A 20306-nucleotide genomic window follows, 5' to 3' on the forward strand; every position below is an offset into this window, starting at 1 on the left:
CTGCTTTGTGTCCTTCTGGTCAAAGACATAGATTATTTAAAGCTTGCCATTGTTTTTCTCATGCTTATTGTTTCTTGGAGACCATATGAATTGGTCCACACCAAAGTCCATTAGAGGAGTACTTGCAACATTAAGTTCACTAGAAACTCTCTCTGTTGCATCATCAAACGGATTGGAGTTAAGCTCAAACGTCTGAACATTAGTTGAACTCTTAAGTATTTTATTCCTTTTGTTTGCTCTATACTTCCATCTGGTTACAACCATATTCAAGACTTCAACATTCTTCTCATTCTCCAAGAACTTATCCACTTTACCCAGGTTGTATAGGTGGCGCACGTATTCATCGATGCCTAGGCATTCTCTCGGATCGTAAGTGGTATAAAGAGGAACCAGCTGTAGTAAATTTGAGAACTTCATTGCGCCACTATATGCATCAATGTGGTATACCTCTTGCACAAACCTTCGATATTGAAGACGTCTCTGGATAATTTTACGCTTATCTATCAATGAAAGCTCTTTGTTGAGACCAGCCAGATCTATTTTTATGTCATAAGGATCATCTGGGTTCACCTCCATATAGTTCTTAACCAGATTACTGACGGTAAGTCTTCCTTCCCATATGCAAAAACTCAGTGGACCGCTGAAGGAGTGCATGAGTTTAGGTAAAAAGGAAAACTCTAATTCTCCACAACCATCTGTATCTAATTTGGCCCATGCTTCAACAAAATTTAATATGTCCCTCCTGCCAATTGGTGACTTTGAACCTCCTTTACGGTAAACGTAACTGAAGTTACCCATGATAAGCGAAATGAACATGTTGACGAAAATGTACATTGATAGAACATTCCAGGACATTAACAACAGATAGGCATATAGTTCAGATCCGCAATCACTGTCAGATCCGGGAAGCGAATAACAATAGGGAGTACTAACTGTTAAATCAGCCATAATATAATTCCAGCCTTCACCGAAGCTACAGCGAAACAGTACTATCAGGGATTTGGTAATTGTTCTGAAATTTATATTTCCTGTTGTATTTGGTCCTAACTTAGTTAAGCCAAAAATTTGGTTTAAAGCAATGGCATATACCAGGAACAGAATTCCCCACGTATAAGTAAGGGATAGAATGGGTGGCCAGCTTGCCACAGCAGTTTGAATTAATTCAGAGAGCATGTCATTCTGCGGTATGATGAAGATAAAAAACATTAAGTGGAATAGTTCCTTCAAGTTATTGAACGACTTGGCATTAGTAGACAAGCTGAGCCCCATGGCTGTGAGGATAAAGGATGTGGCGACTATTGCAAACCGAAGTCGGTTCCAAGTGGATTTCCTGTACAGTCTCAGGCCCTCGCCATACTGATGGAAAAGTTCCTGAACTAGAAAGATGGTAGTTGATATCATGAAGAAAACATCCTCAAACTGAATTTGAGTCCCTGCTTTATTGTAAGAGCGGCAAAGCAGCATTATTATGTGTAGATATAGGAACAATTGCAATATCGAAGCATAATAAAAGTTGCTTTTTTCAACAGCTAATCGGTAGAAAAACCTTCGGGAGCTTGATAGCTCGAATAGACATGGGATTGATTTGGGTTTAGCCTGAGACAGCAATTTCTTGGCCTCTAGCCAAGACTTTTCTTCAGTGGTAAAATATGCGCTTCCTGTTGTTTTAGCATGGTTATTAATGATGAAAGAAACGAATAAATTTAAGATGAAAACCATACTCAGGAAGTTGAAAAGGACCAAAAATATTGCGTTTTGAGGTGATGCAAAGAATGAAGTAACTGTCCCAATTCCAGTGCTGTTCATCATGTTTTGAAGCAAATCAGTCCAACCCTCAAGAGACACTATCTCATATAAGGACCTAAAGGCGCTTCCAAAAGAATCCAGATGCAACTCAGGTTGCTGATATACTCGAGGCATCAGAATATCCCAATCGAAAACAGTATTAGTAAATTCATTATAACAAGAACTCTGATCTTTTGTTCCGTCATTACAGGTACCAAGCCGACCTCTAAAAATGTTCATTCCCCAAACAGTGAAGGGAAATAACAATGTTAATGATACAAAAGCAGCTTCAAATATCTTTTTAATTCCATCAAACACAACCAAGTTGAATGTCTGTCTCGCCATATGGCTAATCGTTAGGCATCTCAGAGCTCTCAAGGCCGTCAGGCCTTTAAAAATCCTAGATAAGTCACCATCATTTTTAACAAAGGCAATGAAATTTATCCACAAGGATATCAAAACGATGAAATCAATGACATTCCACGGGTTTCTTAAGTAGCCATTCGGCGTGTAAAAAACACCATCTGCAACAGTTTTCACGATAAATTCCACCGTGAAGACGACGACAAATGCGCAGTCCAGGTAAGTGGGCCAGCTCCATGTACCTAAATTGTGCTGTCTTCTGTACAAAGGTGTTACTGCACAGGAAAAGACAATTAGTAGAATAGTCACAACCGTCGTACACAACACAAAGAGATCCCTTTCAATTCGATGAAAATACACTTTCTGCCCATATAAATCAGTGTCATCGTCATAAAAGCGGACACCGTCGGTTCGTTTACCTACACTAGGAGGTACCAGGCATTGACAGAACCTTCGAAAAGCATGATGTGGTGGCAATATGAAATAGGAATAATTGAAAGAAGGGTGCTTTGTTAGGTAGCTAAGCTTTTCATCTTCAAACTCATTAAGCTGTAAAATGAATGTTCTATGTGGTCCATCATCGCATTCAGTGAAAAGAACCTCCGGTTTCCTGTAAAATGGATTGTTTGCATATATCCTCAATTTTTGCAGAAATGAGAAATAATATGTCAAGCTTTCAAAAGAGACTTTGATATTCGGAGGCAAATCAATAGTAGGAAAATCACTCTTGACCTCATCCGTAAGTCCGTCGAGAGACTGAGCTATATTCATGATCGCGGTTCCTCTCATTAGGAACTGCTTAAAGTCTCTAGAATCCTCTGCTTTGTCTTTACGAAACAGCTTCCTGCGCAATCGTTCAAGAAACGTAGCATGTGTGTATTCTTTTATCTTTCTGGGATAGATGTACTTCAAATAATGCTTAATTTGTAATGGCCTTTTTTCCTCTTCTTTCACCTCCATAGTCTCTGAGATCAAGGCAATGAAAATATTCAGAATCACGGAATTGGAAAGAATAAACCATATGATCAACACCACTGAACTGAAGAATGAGGATGATATATTAGGCGAATAGCTCTGCACCGTGTAAAGGATACTTGTCCAGTTCTCAGTTGAACCAATGATGAAAAGAGAGAGAAAGGAATTGGTAAGATAGTACATGGCAAATTGCTGTTCAGACATCGCATCATCTGGTACAACACCTTCAAAGAACACGGAAAGTATAATGGACACTAAGAAGGTGAAGAAAAAGTAAAACGCTGATAGATTCCAAATCATTAGCCGATTGCCAAGAACGCGTTTCCATAGGTTTGATGTAAAACCGAACAGATAAACAACGCGATAAAACCTGCTTATATGGACAATCGAAAGCCAGTAATACGTATGATCTATTGCTCCATGAAACTTTAGTGTAGTTATGATGAGCGCAGCAACACCAACCACCAAATCATAAACGTAGCTCCATTTAACTAGGAACCTCCATGGATTGTGAATATGAAGAAGGACTCTCATAGCAGACTCCGAAAATAGTAAAGAGCAGATTATTAGATCAGTTTCTAAAAACACCTGACTGTAGTGATCAGAAACTGAGCTGTCGAGTCTGCACCTCATAACGAGATCAACGACAATTAATACAACAAAAACAATCTCTGTCTTCTCAAGCAAATATTGACCCTTTTCTTCCCAAGGAGGAATCCTAGTTTGTTGGGCTTTCACTTGAAAATACTTCCAATAACCTTGAGTGATCCGGATGGGCCAACTCTCCAGCATCTTCACTTCCAGTTTTTGTTTTTTGAACTTCTCGTTGGCCAATTCAAACGACGTAACTAAGACTGCTATAACCAAGTTCATTAACCAAATCGTTAGAACAAAGATTGTGACAACAAAAAAAATACTAGCCGCCATCTCATCACTATCCATAGTATAATACATCAAATCGGTGAACGTATTAGCACTAATTACAACAAAAACCAGCTCCATTGCGTTAACAATATTGTCAAAACTCACTCTGCCATTATACGGATTGGCGTTAGATATGCATTTGGAATACTCGGGGCAGAGAAAACCCTTTGAGACAGGACCAGCCGTCCCATCTTCGAAAAGGTACGGCATGTGCTTTTTTGTCCCCGGCTCAAGATAGCCGCCACAGAATTGCATATCGTACTGATAAGTGTCGGTAGGATCATCCTGGTTGAACCAAACACACTGCCGACGTAAAGAGCCCTTGAAGCTTTGGACACTTAAAACTCCAAACAAGACCCAAAAGTAAACTAACATCGATCCTATGTTTATCAGCTGGGGTATAGCTTGCTTCACACCCCTTAAGATCGAAGATAAACCTGTATCAGTATTGACCAATCTCAAAATCCTCAAAACTGCCAGCGTTTTGAAAATCCGTATCCCATTCCTGGTATCGTACCTGTGTATGGCAAGAAACAGTCCGATCCAAAAGCATACCGTTGAAGTGAAATCAATCCTGTTCCAGGAAGAACGCAAAAAAGCTCTTGGAGACTGGAATTTATTATTCACTTTGTCGTCAAATGAAGATGTCTTTCTTAAACCTGTTGCTAGAGCCTTCATTTGATATTTTTCCTCTTCTTCTTCACCGACAATCTTGAACGGAATAATGAAATCTACGATTCGAGACCCATACTTATCTCTCAAGCTTTTGTGAAGTTTAGTAATCCCAAACGTGTCTGCCAACGACTTGTATTCCTTCCCTTCGGCGGCGAACATTTGTGAGTCGTCCCAAAACCCAAATGCAACGACTTTGGTAACATCGTTGAGAGTAAACATAATGCATGAGAAAAACGCCAGATAATCAGCCCAATAAGTGAAACTGTAGATGAAGAATAACTGCGACGGATGGTATGTTCGAAAGGCCATTAAAGCCGTGAAGAACATCAATAACAGTTGATAAAAAATCTTGTACCTGTGATCACAATGAAGCATGGCGAGTTTAATTCTGATACGATTTGTGGGCGAAATCATTCCTAATGAATTACCGTAAAGCTTTACTGGCTTCTTTGATCCTCTACCGGGTATATCATTTGGATCCGCTACCTCGACGACAAATGTCGTATCACCCTCCTCCTTTTCATACATGTGGCTTTCTGCCGTATCTTTCTTTGGCGTGCTGCTAGGCCGAGTTGATTCTGCGGCAGAGCTACCCACCATCATTCTATCCGCGATACCGACATACGTATTCTCTTCGGGATCTGGCTCGAGGTCTTCGCTAGGTCCATCGATGTCACTAACGGTGCCCTTAGGGCTGTTCAGTTGCGGCAGCCAGGTAAGGCCTTCGTTATTCACCGCACTATGGAAATCTTTCTGGAGATCCTTAAACTCATCCATGTCGTCAGCCTCAATGAATGATAGAACTTTTGCTGACCGCGGTGGTTGATCTGTGGCGCTATTCGAAGATAAGTGCGATGACCGGCTTTCATTGCTCCGCCTTCGCAGTCTTGTTGCTGAAGAGTGCTCTGCTGAGCTTTGCGAGAAGGATCTCTCCGAAAGGTGCGGCGATCCGCTGTGCCCCTTGGCTACTGAACTTGTCCTCAATGAGAGCTTTGGGAGCGTCTTCTTGCGATTATTGGCCCCACGGGACTTGAAGATGTTTGATAGAGAGAAGTTCTTGTCCTCTCTACTTCCATTTTTATAACTTTCGGTAGAAGCTTCGTCTATGGAATGTCTCTCTGGCTCGCTTTGTGGTGGAACAATGTTGACTGATGGTGGAACTAATGGTGCCTGTTGTTGCTCATCATGGGGAGGCTGAGTCTCCCCATTTTGATCACCGCTTTTGGGACCAGCCACCGGCTCAAAATGTCTTGTGAGGCTTCTCATGCTTCTCTCCATCCTCAAAAACCCTATTATAAGTCTTAAACAGTCCAACCATCAAGTTCTTGATCGAATGTTGTGGGAGATGCTCATAAGACATCTAAGCTTTTATACTTTAACAAGCTGTTAGTACGTCATTCGCGAACATACAACATGAAAAATCAACGTCACACGTAAAGCATACGGAAAGCGTATCTTCTCATAATTGAATCCAATGATATGGCTGGCTACGTATTTTGGCCACAGCACCTGAGTAGGAGAAAATACGATGGCAATGGTTGTGATGGCTTGGAGGCTGTCGCTATCAAGCTGAGAGGAACTGATTGGATGGTTGTCGACATTGTTCCGAGTAGGAACTTGGATGGAACTGAACTGGCAATGCCTTATTTCATAATTGCTCACAAACAGGCGGCAGAGGTGGAATGGCAGTTTGAAGATGAGTTCTGCTCTGTGATAGAGTTTAAGGCACCTAACCAGCGACTTCTGCAATTCTTCTCGTTGGACCCGATATCGCTGAGCTTGCCGGAGAAAGAGGTGGAAACTGGAAATGGAGTTTTGGTGAATAAAAATGTTACGAAATTGTGGGAGCATCCGAGATATCAAGCTCATGACAGAAGACTACGACAGACTCTAAGTCTCTTGAACTTGTTCCGAACACACGAGACAGCCTTCCATGAAAAGTATCCACACATTGGCCGGCAAGCAGAAGATCTGTCGACAAGAGTGCTGAATCTGATAAGAGTGCAGTACAAGGAATCAGCAGTGTGGCGGACACTATGTCTCTTGGGACTTTATTTGACTGTCATTGTTTGTCAGTTTTCCCTTTACACCTACAATGCTCTAAACTGGCGGCGTATGAAGCTTGTCGCGTTCTCTGCCATGGCACAACAGATCGATTTACGTTGTCAGCAGACGTGCTATTTTCCGGTGCAGTACTTGCGAATCAATATGAACATGTCATTAAGAAAAGCGCTTCCACGCTTTAGGACGTATTCCGAAGCGTCTGCAACCCTCAGGAAAGATCTGCCGTCGAATTACTATCCTGATTATATCCGTTTTTACAACACAGTGTGGCTCTTTCTGAATGATATCTCCTTCGGGCTGATATTCGCCGCATTTCTGTTTGAATGGAGTGAAAGGCTGACGCGATTGTTGAGTAAGATCATCGACTTCTTTCTCTATGACATGTTAAAAACTGTGACTTCGTCTCTGGCTAACAACCCTTTGGGCATAAAGCTGAATGAAGAACTGGCGAGATTTCTGAGCGACCTCTTCCTTTGGATCATAGAGTTTTCTCATGCAAATCTCATCCAGCCCCTGGTGAAACCTGATAACTTGAGCATGTTCCTACGGCTAGTCGGTAATTTGGGATGTTGTTTTGGAGGAGCATTCGCTTTCTCAGTGATTCTTGATTTCTTTTCCATCCTGACTCTTCATATCTATGTCTTCTATCACATCAGTGGCAAGATATATCATTGGCAACTCCAGATAATGAAGAGCTTATTCCATTTGTTTTGCGGCAAGAAGAGGAACGTACTGCGAAACAGAGTTGACAACAACGTCTTCGAGCTCGACGAGTTACTGCTCGGCACGCTATTCTTCATCATCCTCGTTTTTTTGGCACCTACAGTGCTAGCATTCTACTATTCATTTACGGCATTTCGGTTGACCACGATTTTTATCCAGATCGGACTGGAATCGGTAATTGCGCTGCTTAACCATTTCCCTTTGTTTGCTCTGCTGCTAAGGTTAAAGGACCCAAGGCGGATTCCTGGCGGCATTTCAATTGAGCAGACCGATGGCTCCTCAAGGCTTGAATTAAAGAACAGGCCTCTCAGCGTTGGTTCCATGTTCAGCCCGTATCTCGCATTGATTCACCAAATGAAAGATACCTATCTCTCAGCAAGGACCTTCAAACAAGTCCTACTGGGAGAACCCCTTGCCATGCATAGAAACAATCTTTACCAGCTATTGTACTCTTCGTTACCTTCGAAGCCCATCAAAATCGCCACCATTTATGACAAGCTTTCGGCACTTGTGTCGAGCAGTAAAGATCTTTGACGTGAAATCTTGCATTTTACTAATATATACATATGGACATGAATTTGGGGTTATCTACTTCCTCTTCTTAGTCTTCCCACCACTGCTGGCTTCTTTCTTCTTCTTTGGAGCACCTTTACCACGACGTTTCCTTGCTTCAATCATAGACAGTCGGTATTCCTCTTCTAAGTCTACAAACTGGAATCCAGGATACAAAGTCTTTAAATGTCTGAATTTCAAAAAGTCTGGATTTCCATAGTACCCTGCTATCGCCGGACCTTTCAGCCTCTGAGACAAGATCTTCGAGCCTGTTCTAGCATTCGTCGGGTTAAAATTTTGATCAAAAATCTTTGCTGATATTTCGGCAACTTTGAGCAGCCTTGCCTTAGGAACAGACATGTTAACCGCAGCAACAACGATTCAATCCCAGCGAGACAGAGGGTCTAAATTGACTTGCTAGTTGTCCTTATCCTCTTCTACCAACCACTATGTATATCCAACGTAGACAGTTGAATTAACGATCATTACGTACGTGCCGTTGATCAAGAGCTGAACTACTAGAAGGATGCCAGCAGTGTATGAAGTCAGTAGTGCTCAGTTGGTCTGGCGGCAGGTTTCAGGTCAATTCAGTCTTGTTTTGAACCTGGGTACTCTGTCAGACGCTGCGAAAGAAAGTGCTAGAAGGTCCAGAACAAGCGAGTGTCGAATAGCTGTCCGTTTCTTACCGGAGACTTCTGTAAGCGATGTCCTCTGAATCCATTCTGATGAACTGCGGTTAACCAAAAGCGCTATCCACTATGAGTAACGCCCGTACAGGAAGTTTTCATACAATTTCTCTTATCGATACGATTATGGACTAATCCCCCGAATCCCTAGCTGTAATGTTATCGCTGAGTTGATCACGACACTACCAATTTTGGAACCTGAGGCAGCCCAATGCGATATGGTCGAAAACCTATGTTATTCCAGGTTCCAGATCGTGCCTGAGGAGCCCGATATCAACTTATCGGGCAAGGCCTGTTTGTCTCGATCAGCCGCTCAAGGCTTGTTTTACAAGTCTAGGTGGGTCAGCAACCATAACTTTCTTGCCATAGAGATGAAATTAAGTGAGCAAGCTGGCGGTCGTAACACGGCTAACGCTTTCGGAATTATGTGCTTTAGCTATGCCTGAAAGGAACAGTCACGGAGGATCGTAAGGTCGTGACTCCTTAAGAACACAACCGATCGAACTTGACTACCGTTCCACTTTTGCGAATGGATCTCGGGTAAGCTGGGATCTGTATCTTCGAGCCTTTTATAGTTCCGCGTTATCATTTTCACATGTTGGAAAGCATGTGAAAATTTTAATTGAAAAGAAAATGGATTGGCAGATTGGCAGCACCTCGAGCAAGCAGATCAGCTAAACTATTTATCACCACTCTTGTTCCATAAGTTAAGTTGCTTGCCGGTAGCCAGTACAATCGGCTCGGGATTAACAATGGCTGGCGTCTCTCGGACTTCCTCTTACGACGTCGATGTCGCATCTCAGGGCGAATTGCACAACAGAGATTCACGCCTGCAAAAAACAGACTCCAAAACCGAATTGGATGTGGCTTACGACAATCACGGTGGAGAAATTCACCTGCGGAAATCTTTCTCCTTATGGTCGATCCTTGGGGTGGGTTTTGGCCTAACAAATTCGTGGTTCGGAATCTCAGTCTCCATGGTCACTGGTATCTCTTCTGGTGGACCCATGATGATTGTTTATGGTATCATAATCGTGGCTCTGGTATCGGTTTGTATTGGGATATCTCTGGGTGAACTATCCTCTGCCTATCCTCACGCGGGAGGCCAGTTTTGGTGGTCGTTGAAATTGGCGCCACCAAAGCACAAAAGGTTTGCGGCCTATCTATGTGGTTCGTTTGCGTATGCAGGATCTGTCTTTACAACTGCTTCTACAACGCTGTCAGTGGCCGCCGAATTGGTTGGTATGTACGCTTTGACGCATCCCAATTTTGAGGTAAAGAGATGGCACGTATTTGTCTGCTTTGAGCTGTTGCATCTGTTTTTGCTGATATTCAATTGCTATGGTAGATCGTTGCCACTTATCTCGGCGTCTTCGCTGTATATTTCTTTGCTATCCTTCTTCACAATCACCATTACCGTGCTTGCATGCTCCAGTGGTAAGTTTAATGATGCCAAGTTCGTCTTCGCAACCTTTTACAACGAAACAGGCTGGAAAAACGGAGGAATTGCGTTCATAGTCGGTCTCATCAACCCTGCATGGTCTTTCTCCTGCTTGGATTGCGCCACCCATATGGCGTTTGAGGTCGAGAGACCGGAAAGGGTCATTCCTATCGCGATAATGGGCACTGTCGCTATTGGCTTTGTTACATCTTTCTGCTATGTGATCTCTATGTTCTTCTCTATTCGTGACCTGGCTGGGTTAATGCAATCTAACACAGGTGCACCAATTCTGGATATCTACAACCAGGCTCTCGGCAATAAGTCTGGTGCTATATTCTTGGGATGCTTGGTTTTGTTTACTTCCTTTGGCTGCGTCATTGCCTGCCACACTTGGCAGGCAAGACTGGGCTGGTCCTTTGCCAGAGATAGGGGTCTGCCATTTTCCCGTTTTTGGTCCCAAGTTAACCCGCAGGTGGGCGTCCCGCTGAACGCACATTTGATGTCTTGTGCCTGGGTCTCGTTAATCGGCTTGCTATATCTGGCATCGAGCACTGCTTTCAATTCCCTAATCACCGGTTGTATCGCCTTCTTACTGCTATCGTACGCCATCCCGGTCATATGTCTGCTGCGTAAGAAACGTCAGATCAAGCATGGTCCCTTCTGGCTAGGTCCAGTCGGCTATTTTGCGAACATCGTTCTTCTTTGCTGGACAGTCTTCAGCATTGTCTTCTTCTCTTTTCCTCCAACCTTACCAGTGGATAGAAACAATATGAACTACGTCTGTGTGGTCATAGTTGGTTTCACACTCTACTCATTAGCGTATTGGAGGTTTAAAGGCCGTAAAGAATTTTCTGCCATAGCGGAGGAAGAGGAATTACTCACCAACTTGGTTCCTACAGAAGACTCCGACATCGAACACAGCCAACCGGAAATGGTTCTTATGACTGGCAAAGACTCCAAATCCAGCGAATGACCGCGCTCTTCTATGCCTTAGCCAATCTTGTAAATTAGCACCTGATTGTATTAAAATCGAATTAATTTGTGACGCTGACGCCCGTTTCTTTTTGCTGTCACCTCTTCGAAAATTTTTCCAGCTCATCGCGACTAATAATGCCAAAATACTGCTAATCTATACAATAAATGAGTGTCAAGAGCTACAGTTTTGAAAGCAACAGTGGTCAATTGCTTAATCGTCACTAGTATAAGATCATGACGAAAGAAGAGATAAAGGAGAAAAAGAGAAAGTCTCAAGATGATCTGAAAACGGAGAGGAAAAAGCACAAGAAAGATAAGAAGGATAAGAAGGACAAGAAACACAAGAAGGATAAAAAGGACAAGAAAGATAAGCGGGAGGAGAGCAAAGAAAACTGTATCGAGCAGATAGAAAAGGTCGACACTGGTGCTGTTATTCACAAGTCTTCCGAACCTGAGATCAGTGCTTTCTACAAGGAAAATGAAGTTAGTGTGGATTATCCAATTGAAAGGCATATCCAGCCTGTGTTAACGTTTGATGAGCTATCCTTGGATTCAAGAATACAATCGGCTCTTTCCGTTTTTACAAAACCAACGCCTATTCAATCTGTCTCCTGGCCTTACCTTTTGTCGGGGAAAGACGTTATTGGTGTCGCCGAGACCGGTTCTGGTAAGACGTTCGCATTCGGTGTGCCAGCAATCAATAAACTGGTTACTCAATCCAGTAAACCGAAGGGAGTACAGGTATTGGTCATTTCGCCAACCAGAGAACTTGCCTCCCAGATTTATGACAATCTGGTTCTTTTGACTGAGAAAGCGAAGCTAGACTGCTGTTGCGTCTATGGCGGTGTGCCAAAACATGAGCAAAGGGAAAAATTAAAGAAGACGCAGGTGGTAGTGGCCACTCCAGGAAGATTGCTGGATCTGATGCAGGAGGGCTCTGTGGATTTATCCAATGTTTCATACTTAGTGCTTGACGAGGCTGATAGAATGCTGGAAAAGGGTTTTGAGGAAGACATCAAGAACATTATGAAAGAGACGAACACTAAAGGTAGACAGACGCTGATGTTCACGGCCACCTGGCCAAAAGAAGTCCGTGAACTGGCCTCCACTTTCATGTCTGATCCCGTAAAAGTTTCGATCGGTAACAGAGACGAATTGAGTGCGAACAAGAGGATTACCCAAGTTGTGGAAGTTATTGAGCAATTCCAAAAGGAGAAGAAACTACTTGAACTGCTGAAGAAGTACCAGTCGGGAGCCAAGAAGAACGACAAAGTGCTGATTTTCGCCCTATACAAGAAGGAAGCTGCCAGAGTCGAGCGGAATCTGAAGTACAACGGCTACAAGGTTGCTGCAATTCACGGTGACTTGTCGCAGCAACAAAGAACACAGGCTCTGAGCGAGTTCAAATCCGGAGCTTCGAACCTCCTTTTGGCCACCGACGTCGCCGCTCGTGGTCTCGACATACCAAACGTCAAGACAGTGATTAACCTGACCTTCCCGCTCACAGTGGAAGACTACGTCCACAGGATTGGTAGAACCGGGAGAGCGGGCCAGACCGGCACCGCACATACCCTCTTCACGGAGCAAGAAAAGCATCTAGCCGGTGCCCTCGTAAACGTTCTTAACGGCGCCAATCAGCCTGTGCCAGAGGATCTGAAGAAATTCGGAACGCATACTAAGAAGAAAGAACACAGCGCATACGGCGCCTTCTATAAAGACGTCGACATGAATAAGAAACCTAAGAAGATAACATTTGACTAATTCAATCGCTGTAACTAGGAAGTGTATATTAGATAATATAGATGGTGCTTTGCCACGCCTGCAAGCCTAGAGCGATCGCTCGAACCAGGAACGACAGAAGAACCAAAGAAAGCCAGGATGTAGCCACCTGGCGACCAAGAAGTGAAGGCCGCTAAGGAGATTACATGGCCAGCTTCAGGTCCAGCATTAATGGTTTTATACTATTCGGCTCAATCACATGACGCTATGTCTTATACTAAGCGACTGCCAGCATACACTGGGAGATCTCACATATATCAAAGTAGATTCAACTGAAGGCTTTGGATGCAGTTTGGTATCTATTCAGCATGGTGTTTGGCATGAGGCAAGCCCTCGATAGGCTCAAGACAGCTATATCCCCAGAAGAGGCGAGTAGTCGCTCGTCATCGCCGGTATCGACCGCAACTGAGCAATCAACTAGAAAATCTTTGAGGGTTAGACGGGGAAGTGTTGACGGGGGCCTGATTTATCAAGATGATGCCTTGCCTACTGTAAAACTCAATGGGTATCTGCCCACGACTAAAAACAAGCTTCTGATGCCTGATATGTGCGACGAGTTACGAAATTTAATGCCCACGAGAGTGCAATTGTATACAGACTGGCAGCTGTTGTATAGCCTCGAGCAGCACGGCGCATCCCTGAGGTCATTGTATGACAACGTAGCACCAGAGAGAGCGACGCCCATGAGAGTTGGGTACGTGCTGGTGATCAAAGATCGCAAGCACGGGATATTTGGTGCCTACACGAACGAGCCTTTCCACCCTACCGAAAATAGGCGATACTATGGGAATGGGGAGTGCTTTCTGTGGAAGATGGACAGAGTTCGTGGTTTGAGCATTGGTGAACGTCGTGATACCGGCTGCCAGAGCGAGGAAAAGGTCCACGACGGTGAGTACGGATGGCAGTTCAGAGGCTATCCGATGACTGGAGTCAACGAATTCGCCATCTATTGCCAGTCCAAGTTTCTTTCTTTGGGCGCGGGAGACGGTCATTACGGCCTGTGGGTCGACGACAGTTTATTGCATGGGGTTTCCTGCCCCAGTCTCACCTTCGGCAACGACGTGCTGAGCCGGGAGGGCAGGAAATTTCACATTGTAGCTCTGGAAGTATGGCGAGTAGGATAACCACCCGTCAGTTCTAGTCGTTCAATGTCTCGTGGCATGGACGTCTGTCGGGTTATCATGGATCTGACTGACTCTCAGGACTCTCGCCAAACTGACGCTCCAGCACTTTCTCCCTGGCTTGGTTCAACTCGATAGGATATGCAGTACCAAGCTCAGCATTGATCTTGCTGATTGTCTCTCTGGTCTGTCGCAGGTTGTGTCGCATGGCTTTCGATGTCTCGGCACCTCGCTCAAAGCGACTCTTAAAATGGGCCAACTGCTCTTTGGTGCTATCTATCAATTGCTTCAGTTTCATACTCCTCGCATTAATCACAGCAGATGTCTTGGTTTGCAAAGAGATGGCTTCTGCAAAATCGGCTGAGTTAATAGCCTGAATTAACGAATCAAATATGTACTTAGAAACATCCAGCATCGGTCCCGCATCCTGTGAGTCCATAAAAAGCCCACTGCTGGCTCCAGGAACCAAATTATCCAAAAACATGTCCCCGTTACTGTCCTCTATGTTCGAATTATCCACCTCATCGTCGCTACTGCCTTCGGACAGCTGGCTCACTATTTCAGCAGGCATTGGGATCGCATACGCTTGAGAGTCGATGCTGGGACTTTGTGACCTCTTGGAGTCATAGTCGGCACACTCATCACGGTCAGACATCAATGCTTTTGCAGGCAATTAAGCATTTTTTATACCTTCATAATATAGTGTATTTTTTGTCTAAGTCTTAAGGAAATCGCCCTACAGCATACTAACTAGACATTACTCTAAGATGATAAAGAGAGACCAGAAGTCCACAAGATAATCGCTATGACATCTTTATATGCTCCGTCTGCCGATGATGTGAAGCAGAGACTTCGACCATTTGGTATATTCTTCGAAAAATCGCTAAAGGATCTCATTAAGGGCATACGATCCAACAATGGAACACCTGAAAAATTGCAGCAATTCCTGGCTCAGGCCCTCAGTGAGTGCCGAGAAGAGGCCAATTCTCCCGACATGAACATAAAGACCAACGCGATCCTCAAGTTGACGTATCTGGAAATGTATGGTTTCGATATGTCATGGGCGAACTTCCATATACTGGAAGTTATGAGTAGCAGTAAGCTGCAGCAGAAACGGGTAGGATATCTTGCTGCTTCGCAGTCATTTCATAAGGACTCCGATGTCTTGATGCTGGCCACTAACTTGATGAAGAAGGATTTGAAGTTTGGCGGAAACTACGACGTGGTGAAGGTTGGAATTGCATTAAGCGGATTGTCTACCATCGTTACTCCGGCGTTGGCAGCGGATATCTGCGATGATTTGTTCAGTATGCTGAATAGTCCGAAGCCCTATATCAGGAAAAAGGCGGTTACAGCGCTGTTCAAGGTCTTTTTACAGTACCCGGAGGCGTTAAGAGATAACTTTGACAAGTTTGCGGCTAAACTTGAGGATGATGATACTTCTGTGTTGTCGGCTATGGTGAGTGTGATTTGCGAGCTTTCCAAGCAAAATCCTAAGCCGTTTATCCAGTTATCGCCAATACTCTATGAGATCTTGGTTACTATATCCAACAATTGGATCATCATCAGACTGTTGAAGCTTTTTACTAATCTATCGAAGATAGAGCCAAAACTGAGACCCAAGCTTTTACCCAAGATCCTCGAGCTTATGGATTCTACAATGGCGACGTCGGTGTTGTATGAGTCCATAAACTGTATTGTGAAAGGTAACATGCTAGATGGGCAAGAATACGATACGGCGATTTGCTGCTTGGACCGTCTGCACAACTTCTGCGACTCGTCTGATCCAAATTTAAGGTATATTAGTTGCGTTTTGTTCTACAAGATTGGTAAGATCAATGTCGCGTTTATCTCTCAGTTCGACAAACTGGTGCTTCGTTTGTTGAATGACGTTGACATTTCCACTAGATCAAAGGCATTGGAGCTCGTCGAGGGTATAGTCAACGAAGATAACTTGCAAAGCATAGTATTGACGCTACTAAAACAACTTACAGAAGAAGGCAAGGCAGTTATGAAAATCGGTGCTTCGAGATTCGAGTCAACGAAGGAGATTTCGATCGTAATTACGGAATCATACAAAACAAAGATGATGAATACAATCATCCACATATGTTCGATGGATGACTACTCCAACCTCAGCGACTTTAACTGGTACAACAGCGTTCTGCTTGATATTGCCATGTTGTGCCAAGAGCTGTCAGAACCAAGATTGGAGCAAAAAATTGGTGAACAGTTTAGGAACATTATGGTCAAAGTGCCTAGTATGAGAGAGGATACTATGTCAACTATAATAAAATTACTCTCCACTGACAGCATATACACACAAATACCAGGAGTTTTGAAAGAACTCATTTGGAGTCTTGGAGAGTTTTCCTCTTTAATAGACAACGGTGATGACTTAATTGAGTCCATAATAGCGAAGGACCACTATTATGCGCCTAGCGTTCAGCAGATTGTAATTATTGCATTGCTGAAAATCTTCAGTCATTGGAGCAACAATCATGAGCATACCGATCGAGCTCGATTGAAAGGTATAATGAGATCCCTTCTGCGATATCTAGAGAGGTTGTCCTGCTCCAAATATTTTGAGGTGCAGGAGCGTGCTATTGAGTCAATGGAATTGCTGAAGCTAAGTAGCGAGGCGTTAAATGATGATCCGGATGGGCTTCCACTTTTGATTAGCGATGTGATACCTAGTCTTTTTAACTACTATGAGTTGAAACCGATCTCATCTGGGGCCCAGCAGCAGATGCAACGTAATGTTACAGTGGATTGTGAAACACCTTTTTTGACTGCTGAAGAATTGGAACAGATTCTCGAACAGGATGGAAATACTAGCGTGCATTCCGAAGGATCTATGGCTAGCGATATTAGCGATATAGAGCCCAGCGAAGAGATCGCCTATTCCAGCTCTGATGAGAATCAGCCGACTAAGGACTGGGCTTTGTCGAAGGAGGAAAAGGAAGAACTGGAGAGGCGAAAGAAGGAGGAAAGACAATCAAATCCATTTTATCTCGCAGAGGAAGAAGTGCAAGCCAGGACCAACAATGATTTGTTAGACTTCGAAGAAAATGCACATGATGAACAAAGCGCCAATGTGATCCGATTAAATAGAACAGCGAACGTTACAGGTCCAGATGAATTCGATAAAAGCCAAACAAAGAGTAAGAAGAAAAAGAGATCAACTAAGAGAGTGGAAATCCTGCCCGATGAAGTGATTCAAGCAAGCAATGGAGATGCTACGATTCCCGGTTCTGACATGAAGCCCTCACGAAGCTCTCCTTCAATCTCATCGCTGACTTCCTCCAACAAAAAGATCAATTTAAGAACCCAAAATAAATTGGAAAATTTCGACTTTTCAAAGCCCAAGGCTTCTTCCGTGCTTCTCGGCAATGCTGCCGAGGCTTCTGGGAGCCAAGATGAGCAAGTGGAACTGGAGAAGCTTAGACAAAAGTTCGCCAACCAGGCTCTTGTCGGGCCCACCGACGGCAACAGCGATGAAGAGGTGGTTGTCATAAAGAAAAAGAAGAAGAATTCGAGCAAGAAAAAGCGTAAGGAATCATCTAAGACAAATTCAACGCCGGCGAACGATGAACCTGATATTCTGGAACAGTAAAAGGCGCTAACTAGGTAAATATAAGTCATTTTATAGTCTTTCAAGTTCAACGTTTCTAGCGATGGAGTCGTCCGCGACAGATTAAGTCGGCGATTGTGACTGAATAAGGTTGGATGAGCGATGAGGAATCGCGAAATAACAAGGAAGTCCGAGGTGAGCTTCCCCCATGTCATTCAAGGCGACTATCTCAGACCCAGAAAGACACCAAATTTGGTCTCGTACGGTAAATGCACTTTCCACTATCTATGAGGACGTAAGGCTTACAATAACGCCGAGTGAATTGATCGTATGGAATATAAACAGTACAGACACTACATTGAGCAAAGTACGTTTCTCATCTCAATTTTTCGAAGAGTATACGTTCCAACCACGAGAAATAATCTTTGGTGAAAGCGGCATCCAAGTTGTGACTGACTCTCATGGTGTAGACCATAAGTTATACTCGCTCCAGATCAACGGCCGACATCTCAGTACCGTCTCCAAGAAACCAGATGGCGATGCCATCAAGAATTTTACCATTTCCATCAATAATTCGCCTACATGTCCGGATATCCTGACCAATCGACTTTTGGTGCATGTTGAAATGGAATCTTTGATTAGAAAAGAATATACGCCGCAATTCCAACCTATAGAATATGATCCAATAATTATTGATCTGAAATACAAGAGGAACTTCTTGAATGTGTATGGATCTGCAAGCTCACTGCCGAATGGTGAAATGGAACACTTGGATCCTAAGCTGCAAGCGATCTTTAATGATTCCAGAAAAGAATTATCTGAGGCCCTCTTCAGCGATGATCCGAAAGCGGATTCTAAGAGAGATAATAAGCTGACGGCAGCTGATGAAATTAATTTTATATGCTGCAACCAAGCGTTACTGAAGAACTTCATTGACAACTGCAATGCGAATGTAACCGAGGAATTCAAGCTGGAGATCAATGTTCACAAGCTTGTGATGACTGCGTTTACGAAGGCTATCTATGGTAAAAATAATGATATTCTGAAGAACACTATGAGTCTGAGCAACACAATCAGCGTCGCGGATCTCGAACACTATTGTTTGTTTACTACCGTAGACGAAGGTGAGTCTTCTAGCGCAGATGGGAAGAAGGATCAAACGAAATCCATAATATTTAAACTGAAAGATCTCAAAAATTTCCTGAGTACAACGTGGAGTTGGAAAACCGCTCATAATGATAACTTGAACATATGGTTTTGCCATAGTGGTGATCCTATTCTGATAGAGCTGAAAAAAAATGGCGTAACGCTACAGCTGGTTCAAGTAACAGACGGTAGCGGCGCACATTTCGACCACGAAGATCATATGGCTGGAACAGTGATTAAGAAAGCAATATCCCCCGAGAAGTCCAAGATTCATGTCACTCACGGCGATACCTCCGATCCACGTCGTAGTCCTCTGAGAAGCCATCAGAGGTACACCACCGAAACACGAACGAGCCCTCTGAATGATCGGCCTACGTCTACTGCCGCGCATGCGCCCAGGCGACTCTTTGTCACCGGCGATTCACAGCCGGCTTCGCAGAGGAGAGGTTCTGGTTCGAGACTTGACTGGAACGATCAAGATCGACTCAGCCGAGAGCCCACGGAATTTGCTCCAGAGCCGACTAACACTGCACCTGTTCGTGCCGAAAGAACAGGTACTACGATTGAATGGGGAAAAAGGCCCCGAGAAGAGGATGAGGACTTTTCAACTCTCGACAGACAGAGTGTGCTCAAAAATGAGAAGATCAAGCATTTCCAGGCAATAACTAAAATGCAGGAAGCCGAGGGACTAGGCCCCACTCAGCAGACAAAACCGAAGGGTCTATTCGATTAGATACCATGTTTTATATAGCTATAGAACAAGTGCAACTTCCTACCGCTCAATCGGTCTTCTTCCATTTTTCCTCGATGGCTTTTCTCCCCTCTTCGTCTGTGAAGTAGTTGTAATGTAAGAATCTATAACCTTGGCCTAGCTGCGCACATTCGTTTACCAAATGACACCCAAACAACAAGTAGTTTACTGGTGTGACGGCCATTGCATATCTCATGAAAACTGCAGAGTACAAAACCAACGCACCCGTCATCGGTCCTGAAATCACGGTTGGGTCTTTCTTCAAATCATAGATCGCCGCAATGGGTATACCAAAGTTCGATACGGGACCCCAGAAATGAGTGGTAAACACATATTTCAGAGTTTCTTTGTTGATGTATTTTTGAATGAACGATCTCGCAGCTGCCCGTTGAACTGGTTGCGACATTGTTGCTATATTTCAAAGCTTGCACCGAACAGTTCGCTTTTAAATTCGACACCGGTAATTCTTGAGCTTATATACAATCCTCCGAGCAAAATCTCCCTCCAGACTGATCATTTCTTCCATGACACTTCTTTTCTGTCATAGTTCGTTGTTCGTGGGGGAAGGGAAGCGTCCAGGCTAAGTTTGGTGCTGGGAAGGTTTTCGGTCACTAAAATGAAGTACTGGACATAGGACGAGGCTAAAACACAGCTGCCTTCGCTACCGCTAGGCGGTCCAATATTGGCGGACCGTCGAAAAGGTAGCCAGTGGCTAATAGACAATAATTGATATTTTAGCTGTCTTTAATCGAAATTGGTATTATCCTGGAAT

At 43.8% G+C, this 20306-nt stretch overlaps 10 protein-coding genes across 10 annotated transcripts; 6 read left to right on the forward strand and 4 right to left on the reverse strand.

Moving 5' to 3' along the window:
• Positions 1–36: 36 nt before the first annotated feature.
• On the reverse strand, positions 37–6000 carry CCH1 (calcium channel protein CCH1; the record flags this gene model as incomplete). The annotated part of the gene is made up of 1 exon (XM_037281099.1): positions 37–6000. The coding sequence occupies one exon, from the start codon at positions 5998–6000 to the stop codon at positions 37–39; it is 5964 nt and encodes a 1987-aa protein (XP_037136994.1).
• Positions 6001–6201: 201 nt separating this feature from the next.
• GPI1 (phosphatidylinositol N-acetylglucosaminyltransferase) lies at positions 6202–8043 on the forward strand (the record flags this gene model as incomplete). The annotated part of the gene is made up of 1 exon (XM_037281100.1): positions 6202–8043. One exon carries the CDS (start codon positions 6202–6204, stop codon positions 8041–8043), a length of 1842 nt encoding a protein of 613 aa, XP_037136995.1.
• A 54-nt stretch (positions 8044–8097) lies between these two features.
• On the reverse strand, positions 8098–8421 carry RSM27 (mitochondrial 37S ribosomal protein mS33; the record flags this gene model as incomplete). The annotated part of the gene is made up of 1 exon (XM_037281101.1): positions 8098–8421. One exon carries the CDS (start codon positions 8419–8421, stop codon positions 8098–8100), a length of 324 nt encoding a protein of 107 aa, XP_037136996.1.
• A 1078-nt stretch (positions 8422–9499) lies between these two features.
• On the forward strand, positions 9500–11161 carry HNM1 (Hnm1p; the record flags this gene model as incomplete). Its single annotated transcript, XM_037281102.1, has 1 exon — positions 9500–11161. One exon carries the CDS (start codon positions 9500–9502, stop codon positions 11159–11161), a length of 1662 nt encoding a protein of 553 aa, XP_037136997.1.
• Positions 11162–11397: 236 nt separating this feature from the next.
• On the forward strand, positions 11398–12924 carry DBP3 (RNA-dependent ATPase DBP3; the record flags this gene model as incomplete). The annotated part of the gene is made up of 1 exon (XM_037281103.1): positions 11398–12924. The coding sequence occupies one exon, from the start codon at positions 11398–11400 to the stop codon at positions 12922–12924; it is 1527 nt and encodes a 508-aa protein (XP_037136998.1).
• A 326-nt stretch (positions 12925–13250) lies between these two features.
• Positions 13251–14066, forward strand: OXR1 (Oxr1p; the record flags this gene model as incomplete). Its single annotated transcript, XM_037281104.1, has 1 exon — positions 13251–14066. One exon carries the CDS (start codon positions 13251–13253, stop codon positions 14064–14066), a length of 816 nt encoding a protein of 271 aa, XP_037136999.1.
• A 55-nt stretch (positions 14067–14121) lies between these two features.
• KXD1 (Kxd1p) lies at positions 14122–14718 on the reverse strand (the record flags this gene model as incomplete). Its single annotated transcript, XM_037281105.1, has 1 exon — positions 14122–14718. The coding sequence occupies one exon, from the start codon at positions 14716–14718 to the stop codon at positions 14122–14124; it is 597 nt and encodes a 198-aa protein (XP_037137000.1).
• Positions 14719–14868: 150 nt separating this feature from the next.
• On the forward strand, positions 14869–17679 carry APL5 (Apl5p; the record flags this gene model as incomplete). The annotated part of the gene is made up of 1 exon (XM_037281106.1): positions 14869–17679. One exon carries the CDS (start codon positions 14869–14871, stop codon positions 17677–17679), a length of 2811 nt encoding a protein of 936 aa, XP_037137001.1.
• Positions 17680–17845: 166 nt separating this feature from the next.
• DDC1 (Ddc1p) lies at positions 17846–19516 on the forward strand (the record flags this gene model as incomplete). Its single annotated transcript, XM_037281107.1, has 1 exon — positions 17846–19516. One exon carries the CDS (start codon positions 17846–17848, stop codon positions 19514–19516), a length of 1671 nt encoding a protein of 556 aa, XP_037137002.1.
• Positions 19517–19562: 46 nt separating this feature from the next.
• Positions 19563–19940, reverse strand: MPC1 (pyruvate transporter MPC1; the record flags this gene model as incomplete). The annotated part of the gene is made up of 1 exon (XM_037281108.1): positions 19563–19940. The coding sequence occupies one exon, from the start codon at positions 19938–19940 to the stop codon at positions 19563–19565; it is 378 nt and encodes a 125-aa protein (XP_037137003.1).
• Positions 19941–20306: the final 366 nt, after the last annotated feature.

This window comes from Torulaspora globosa, chromosome 1 (assembly GCF_014133895.1).
Source record: "Torulaspora globosa chromosome 1, complete sequence".
Classification (NCBI taxonomy): Eukaryota; Fungi; Ascomycota; class Saccharomycetes; order Saccharomycetales; family Saccharomycetaceae; genus Torulaspora; species Torulaspora globosa.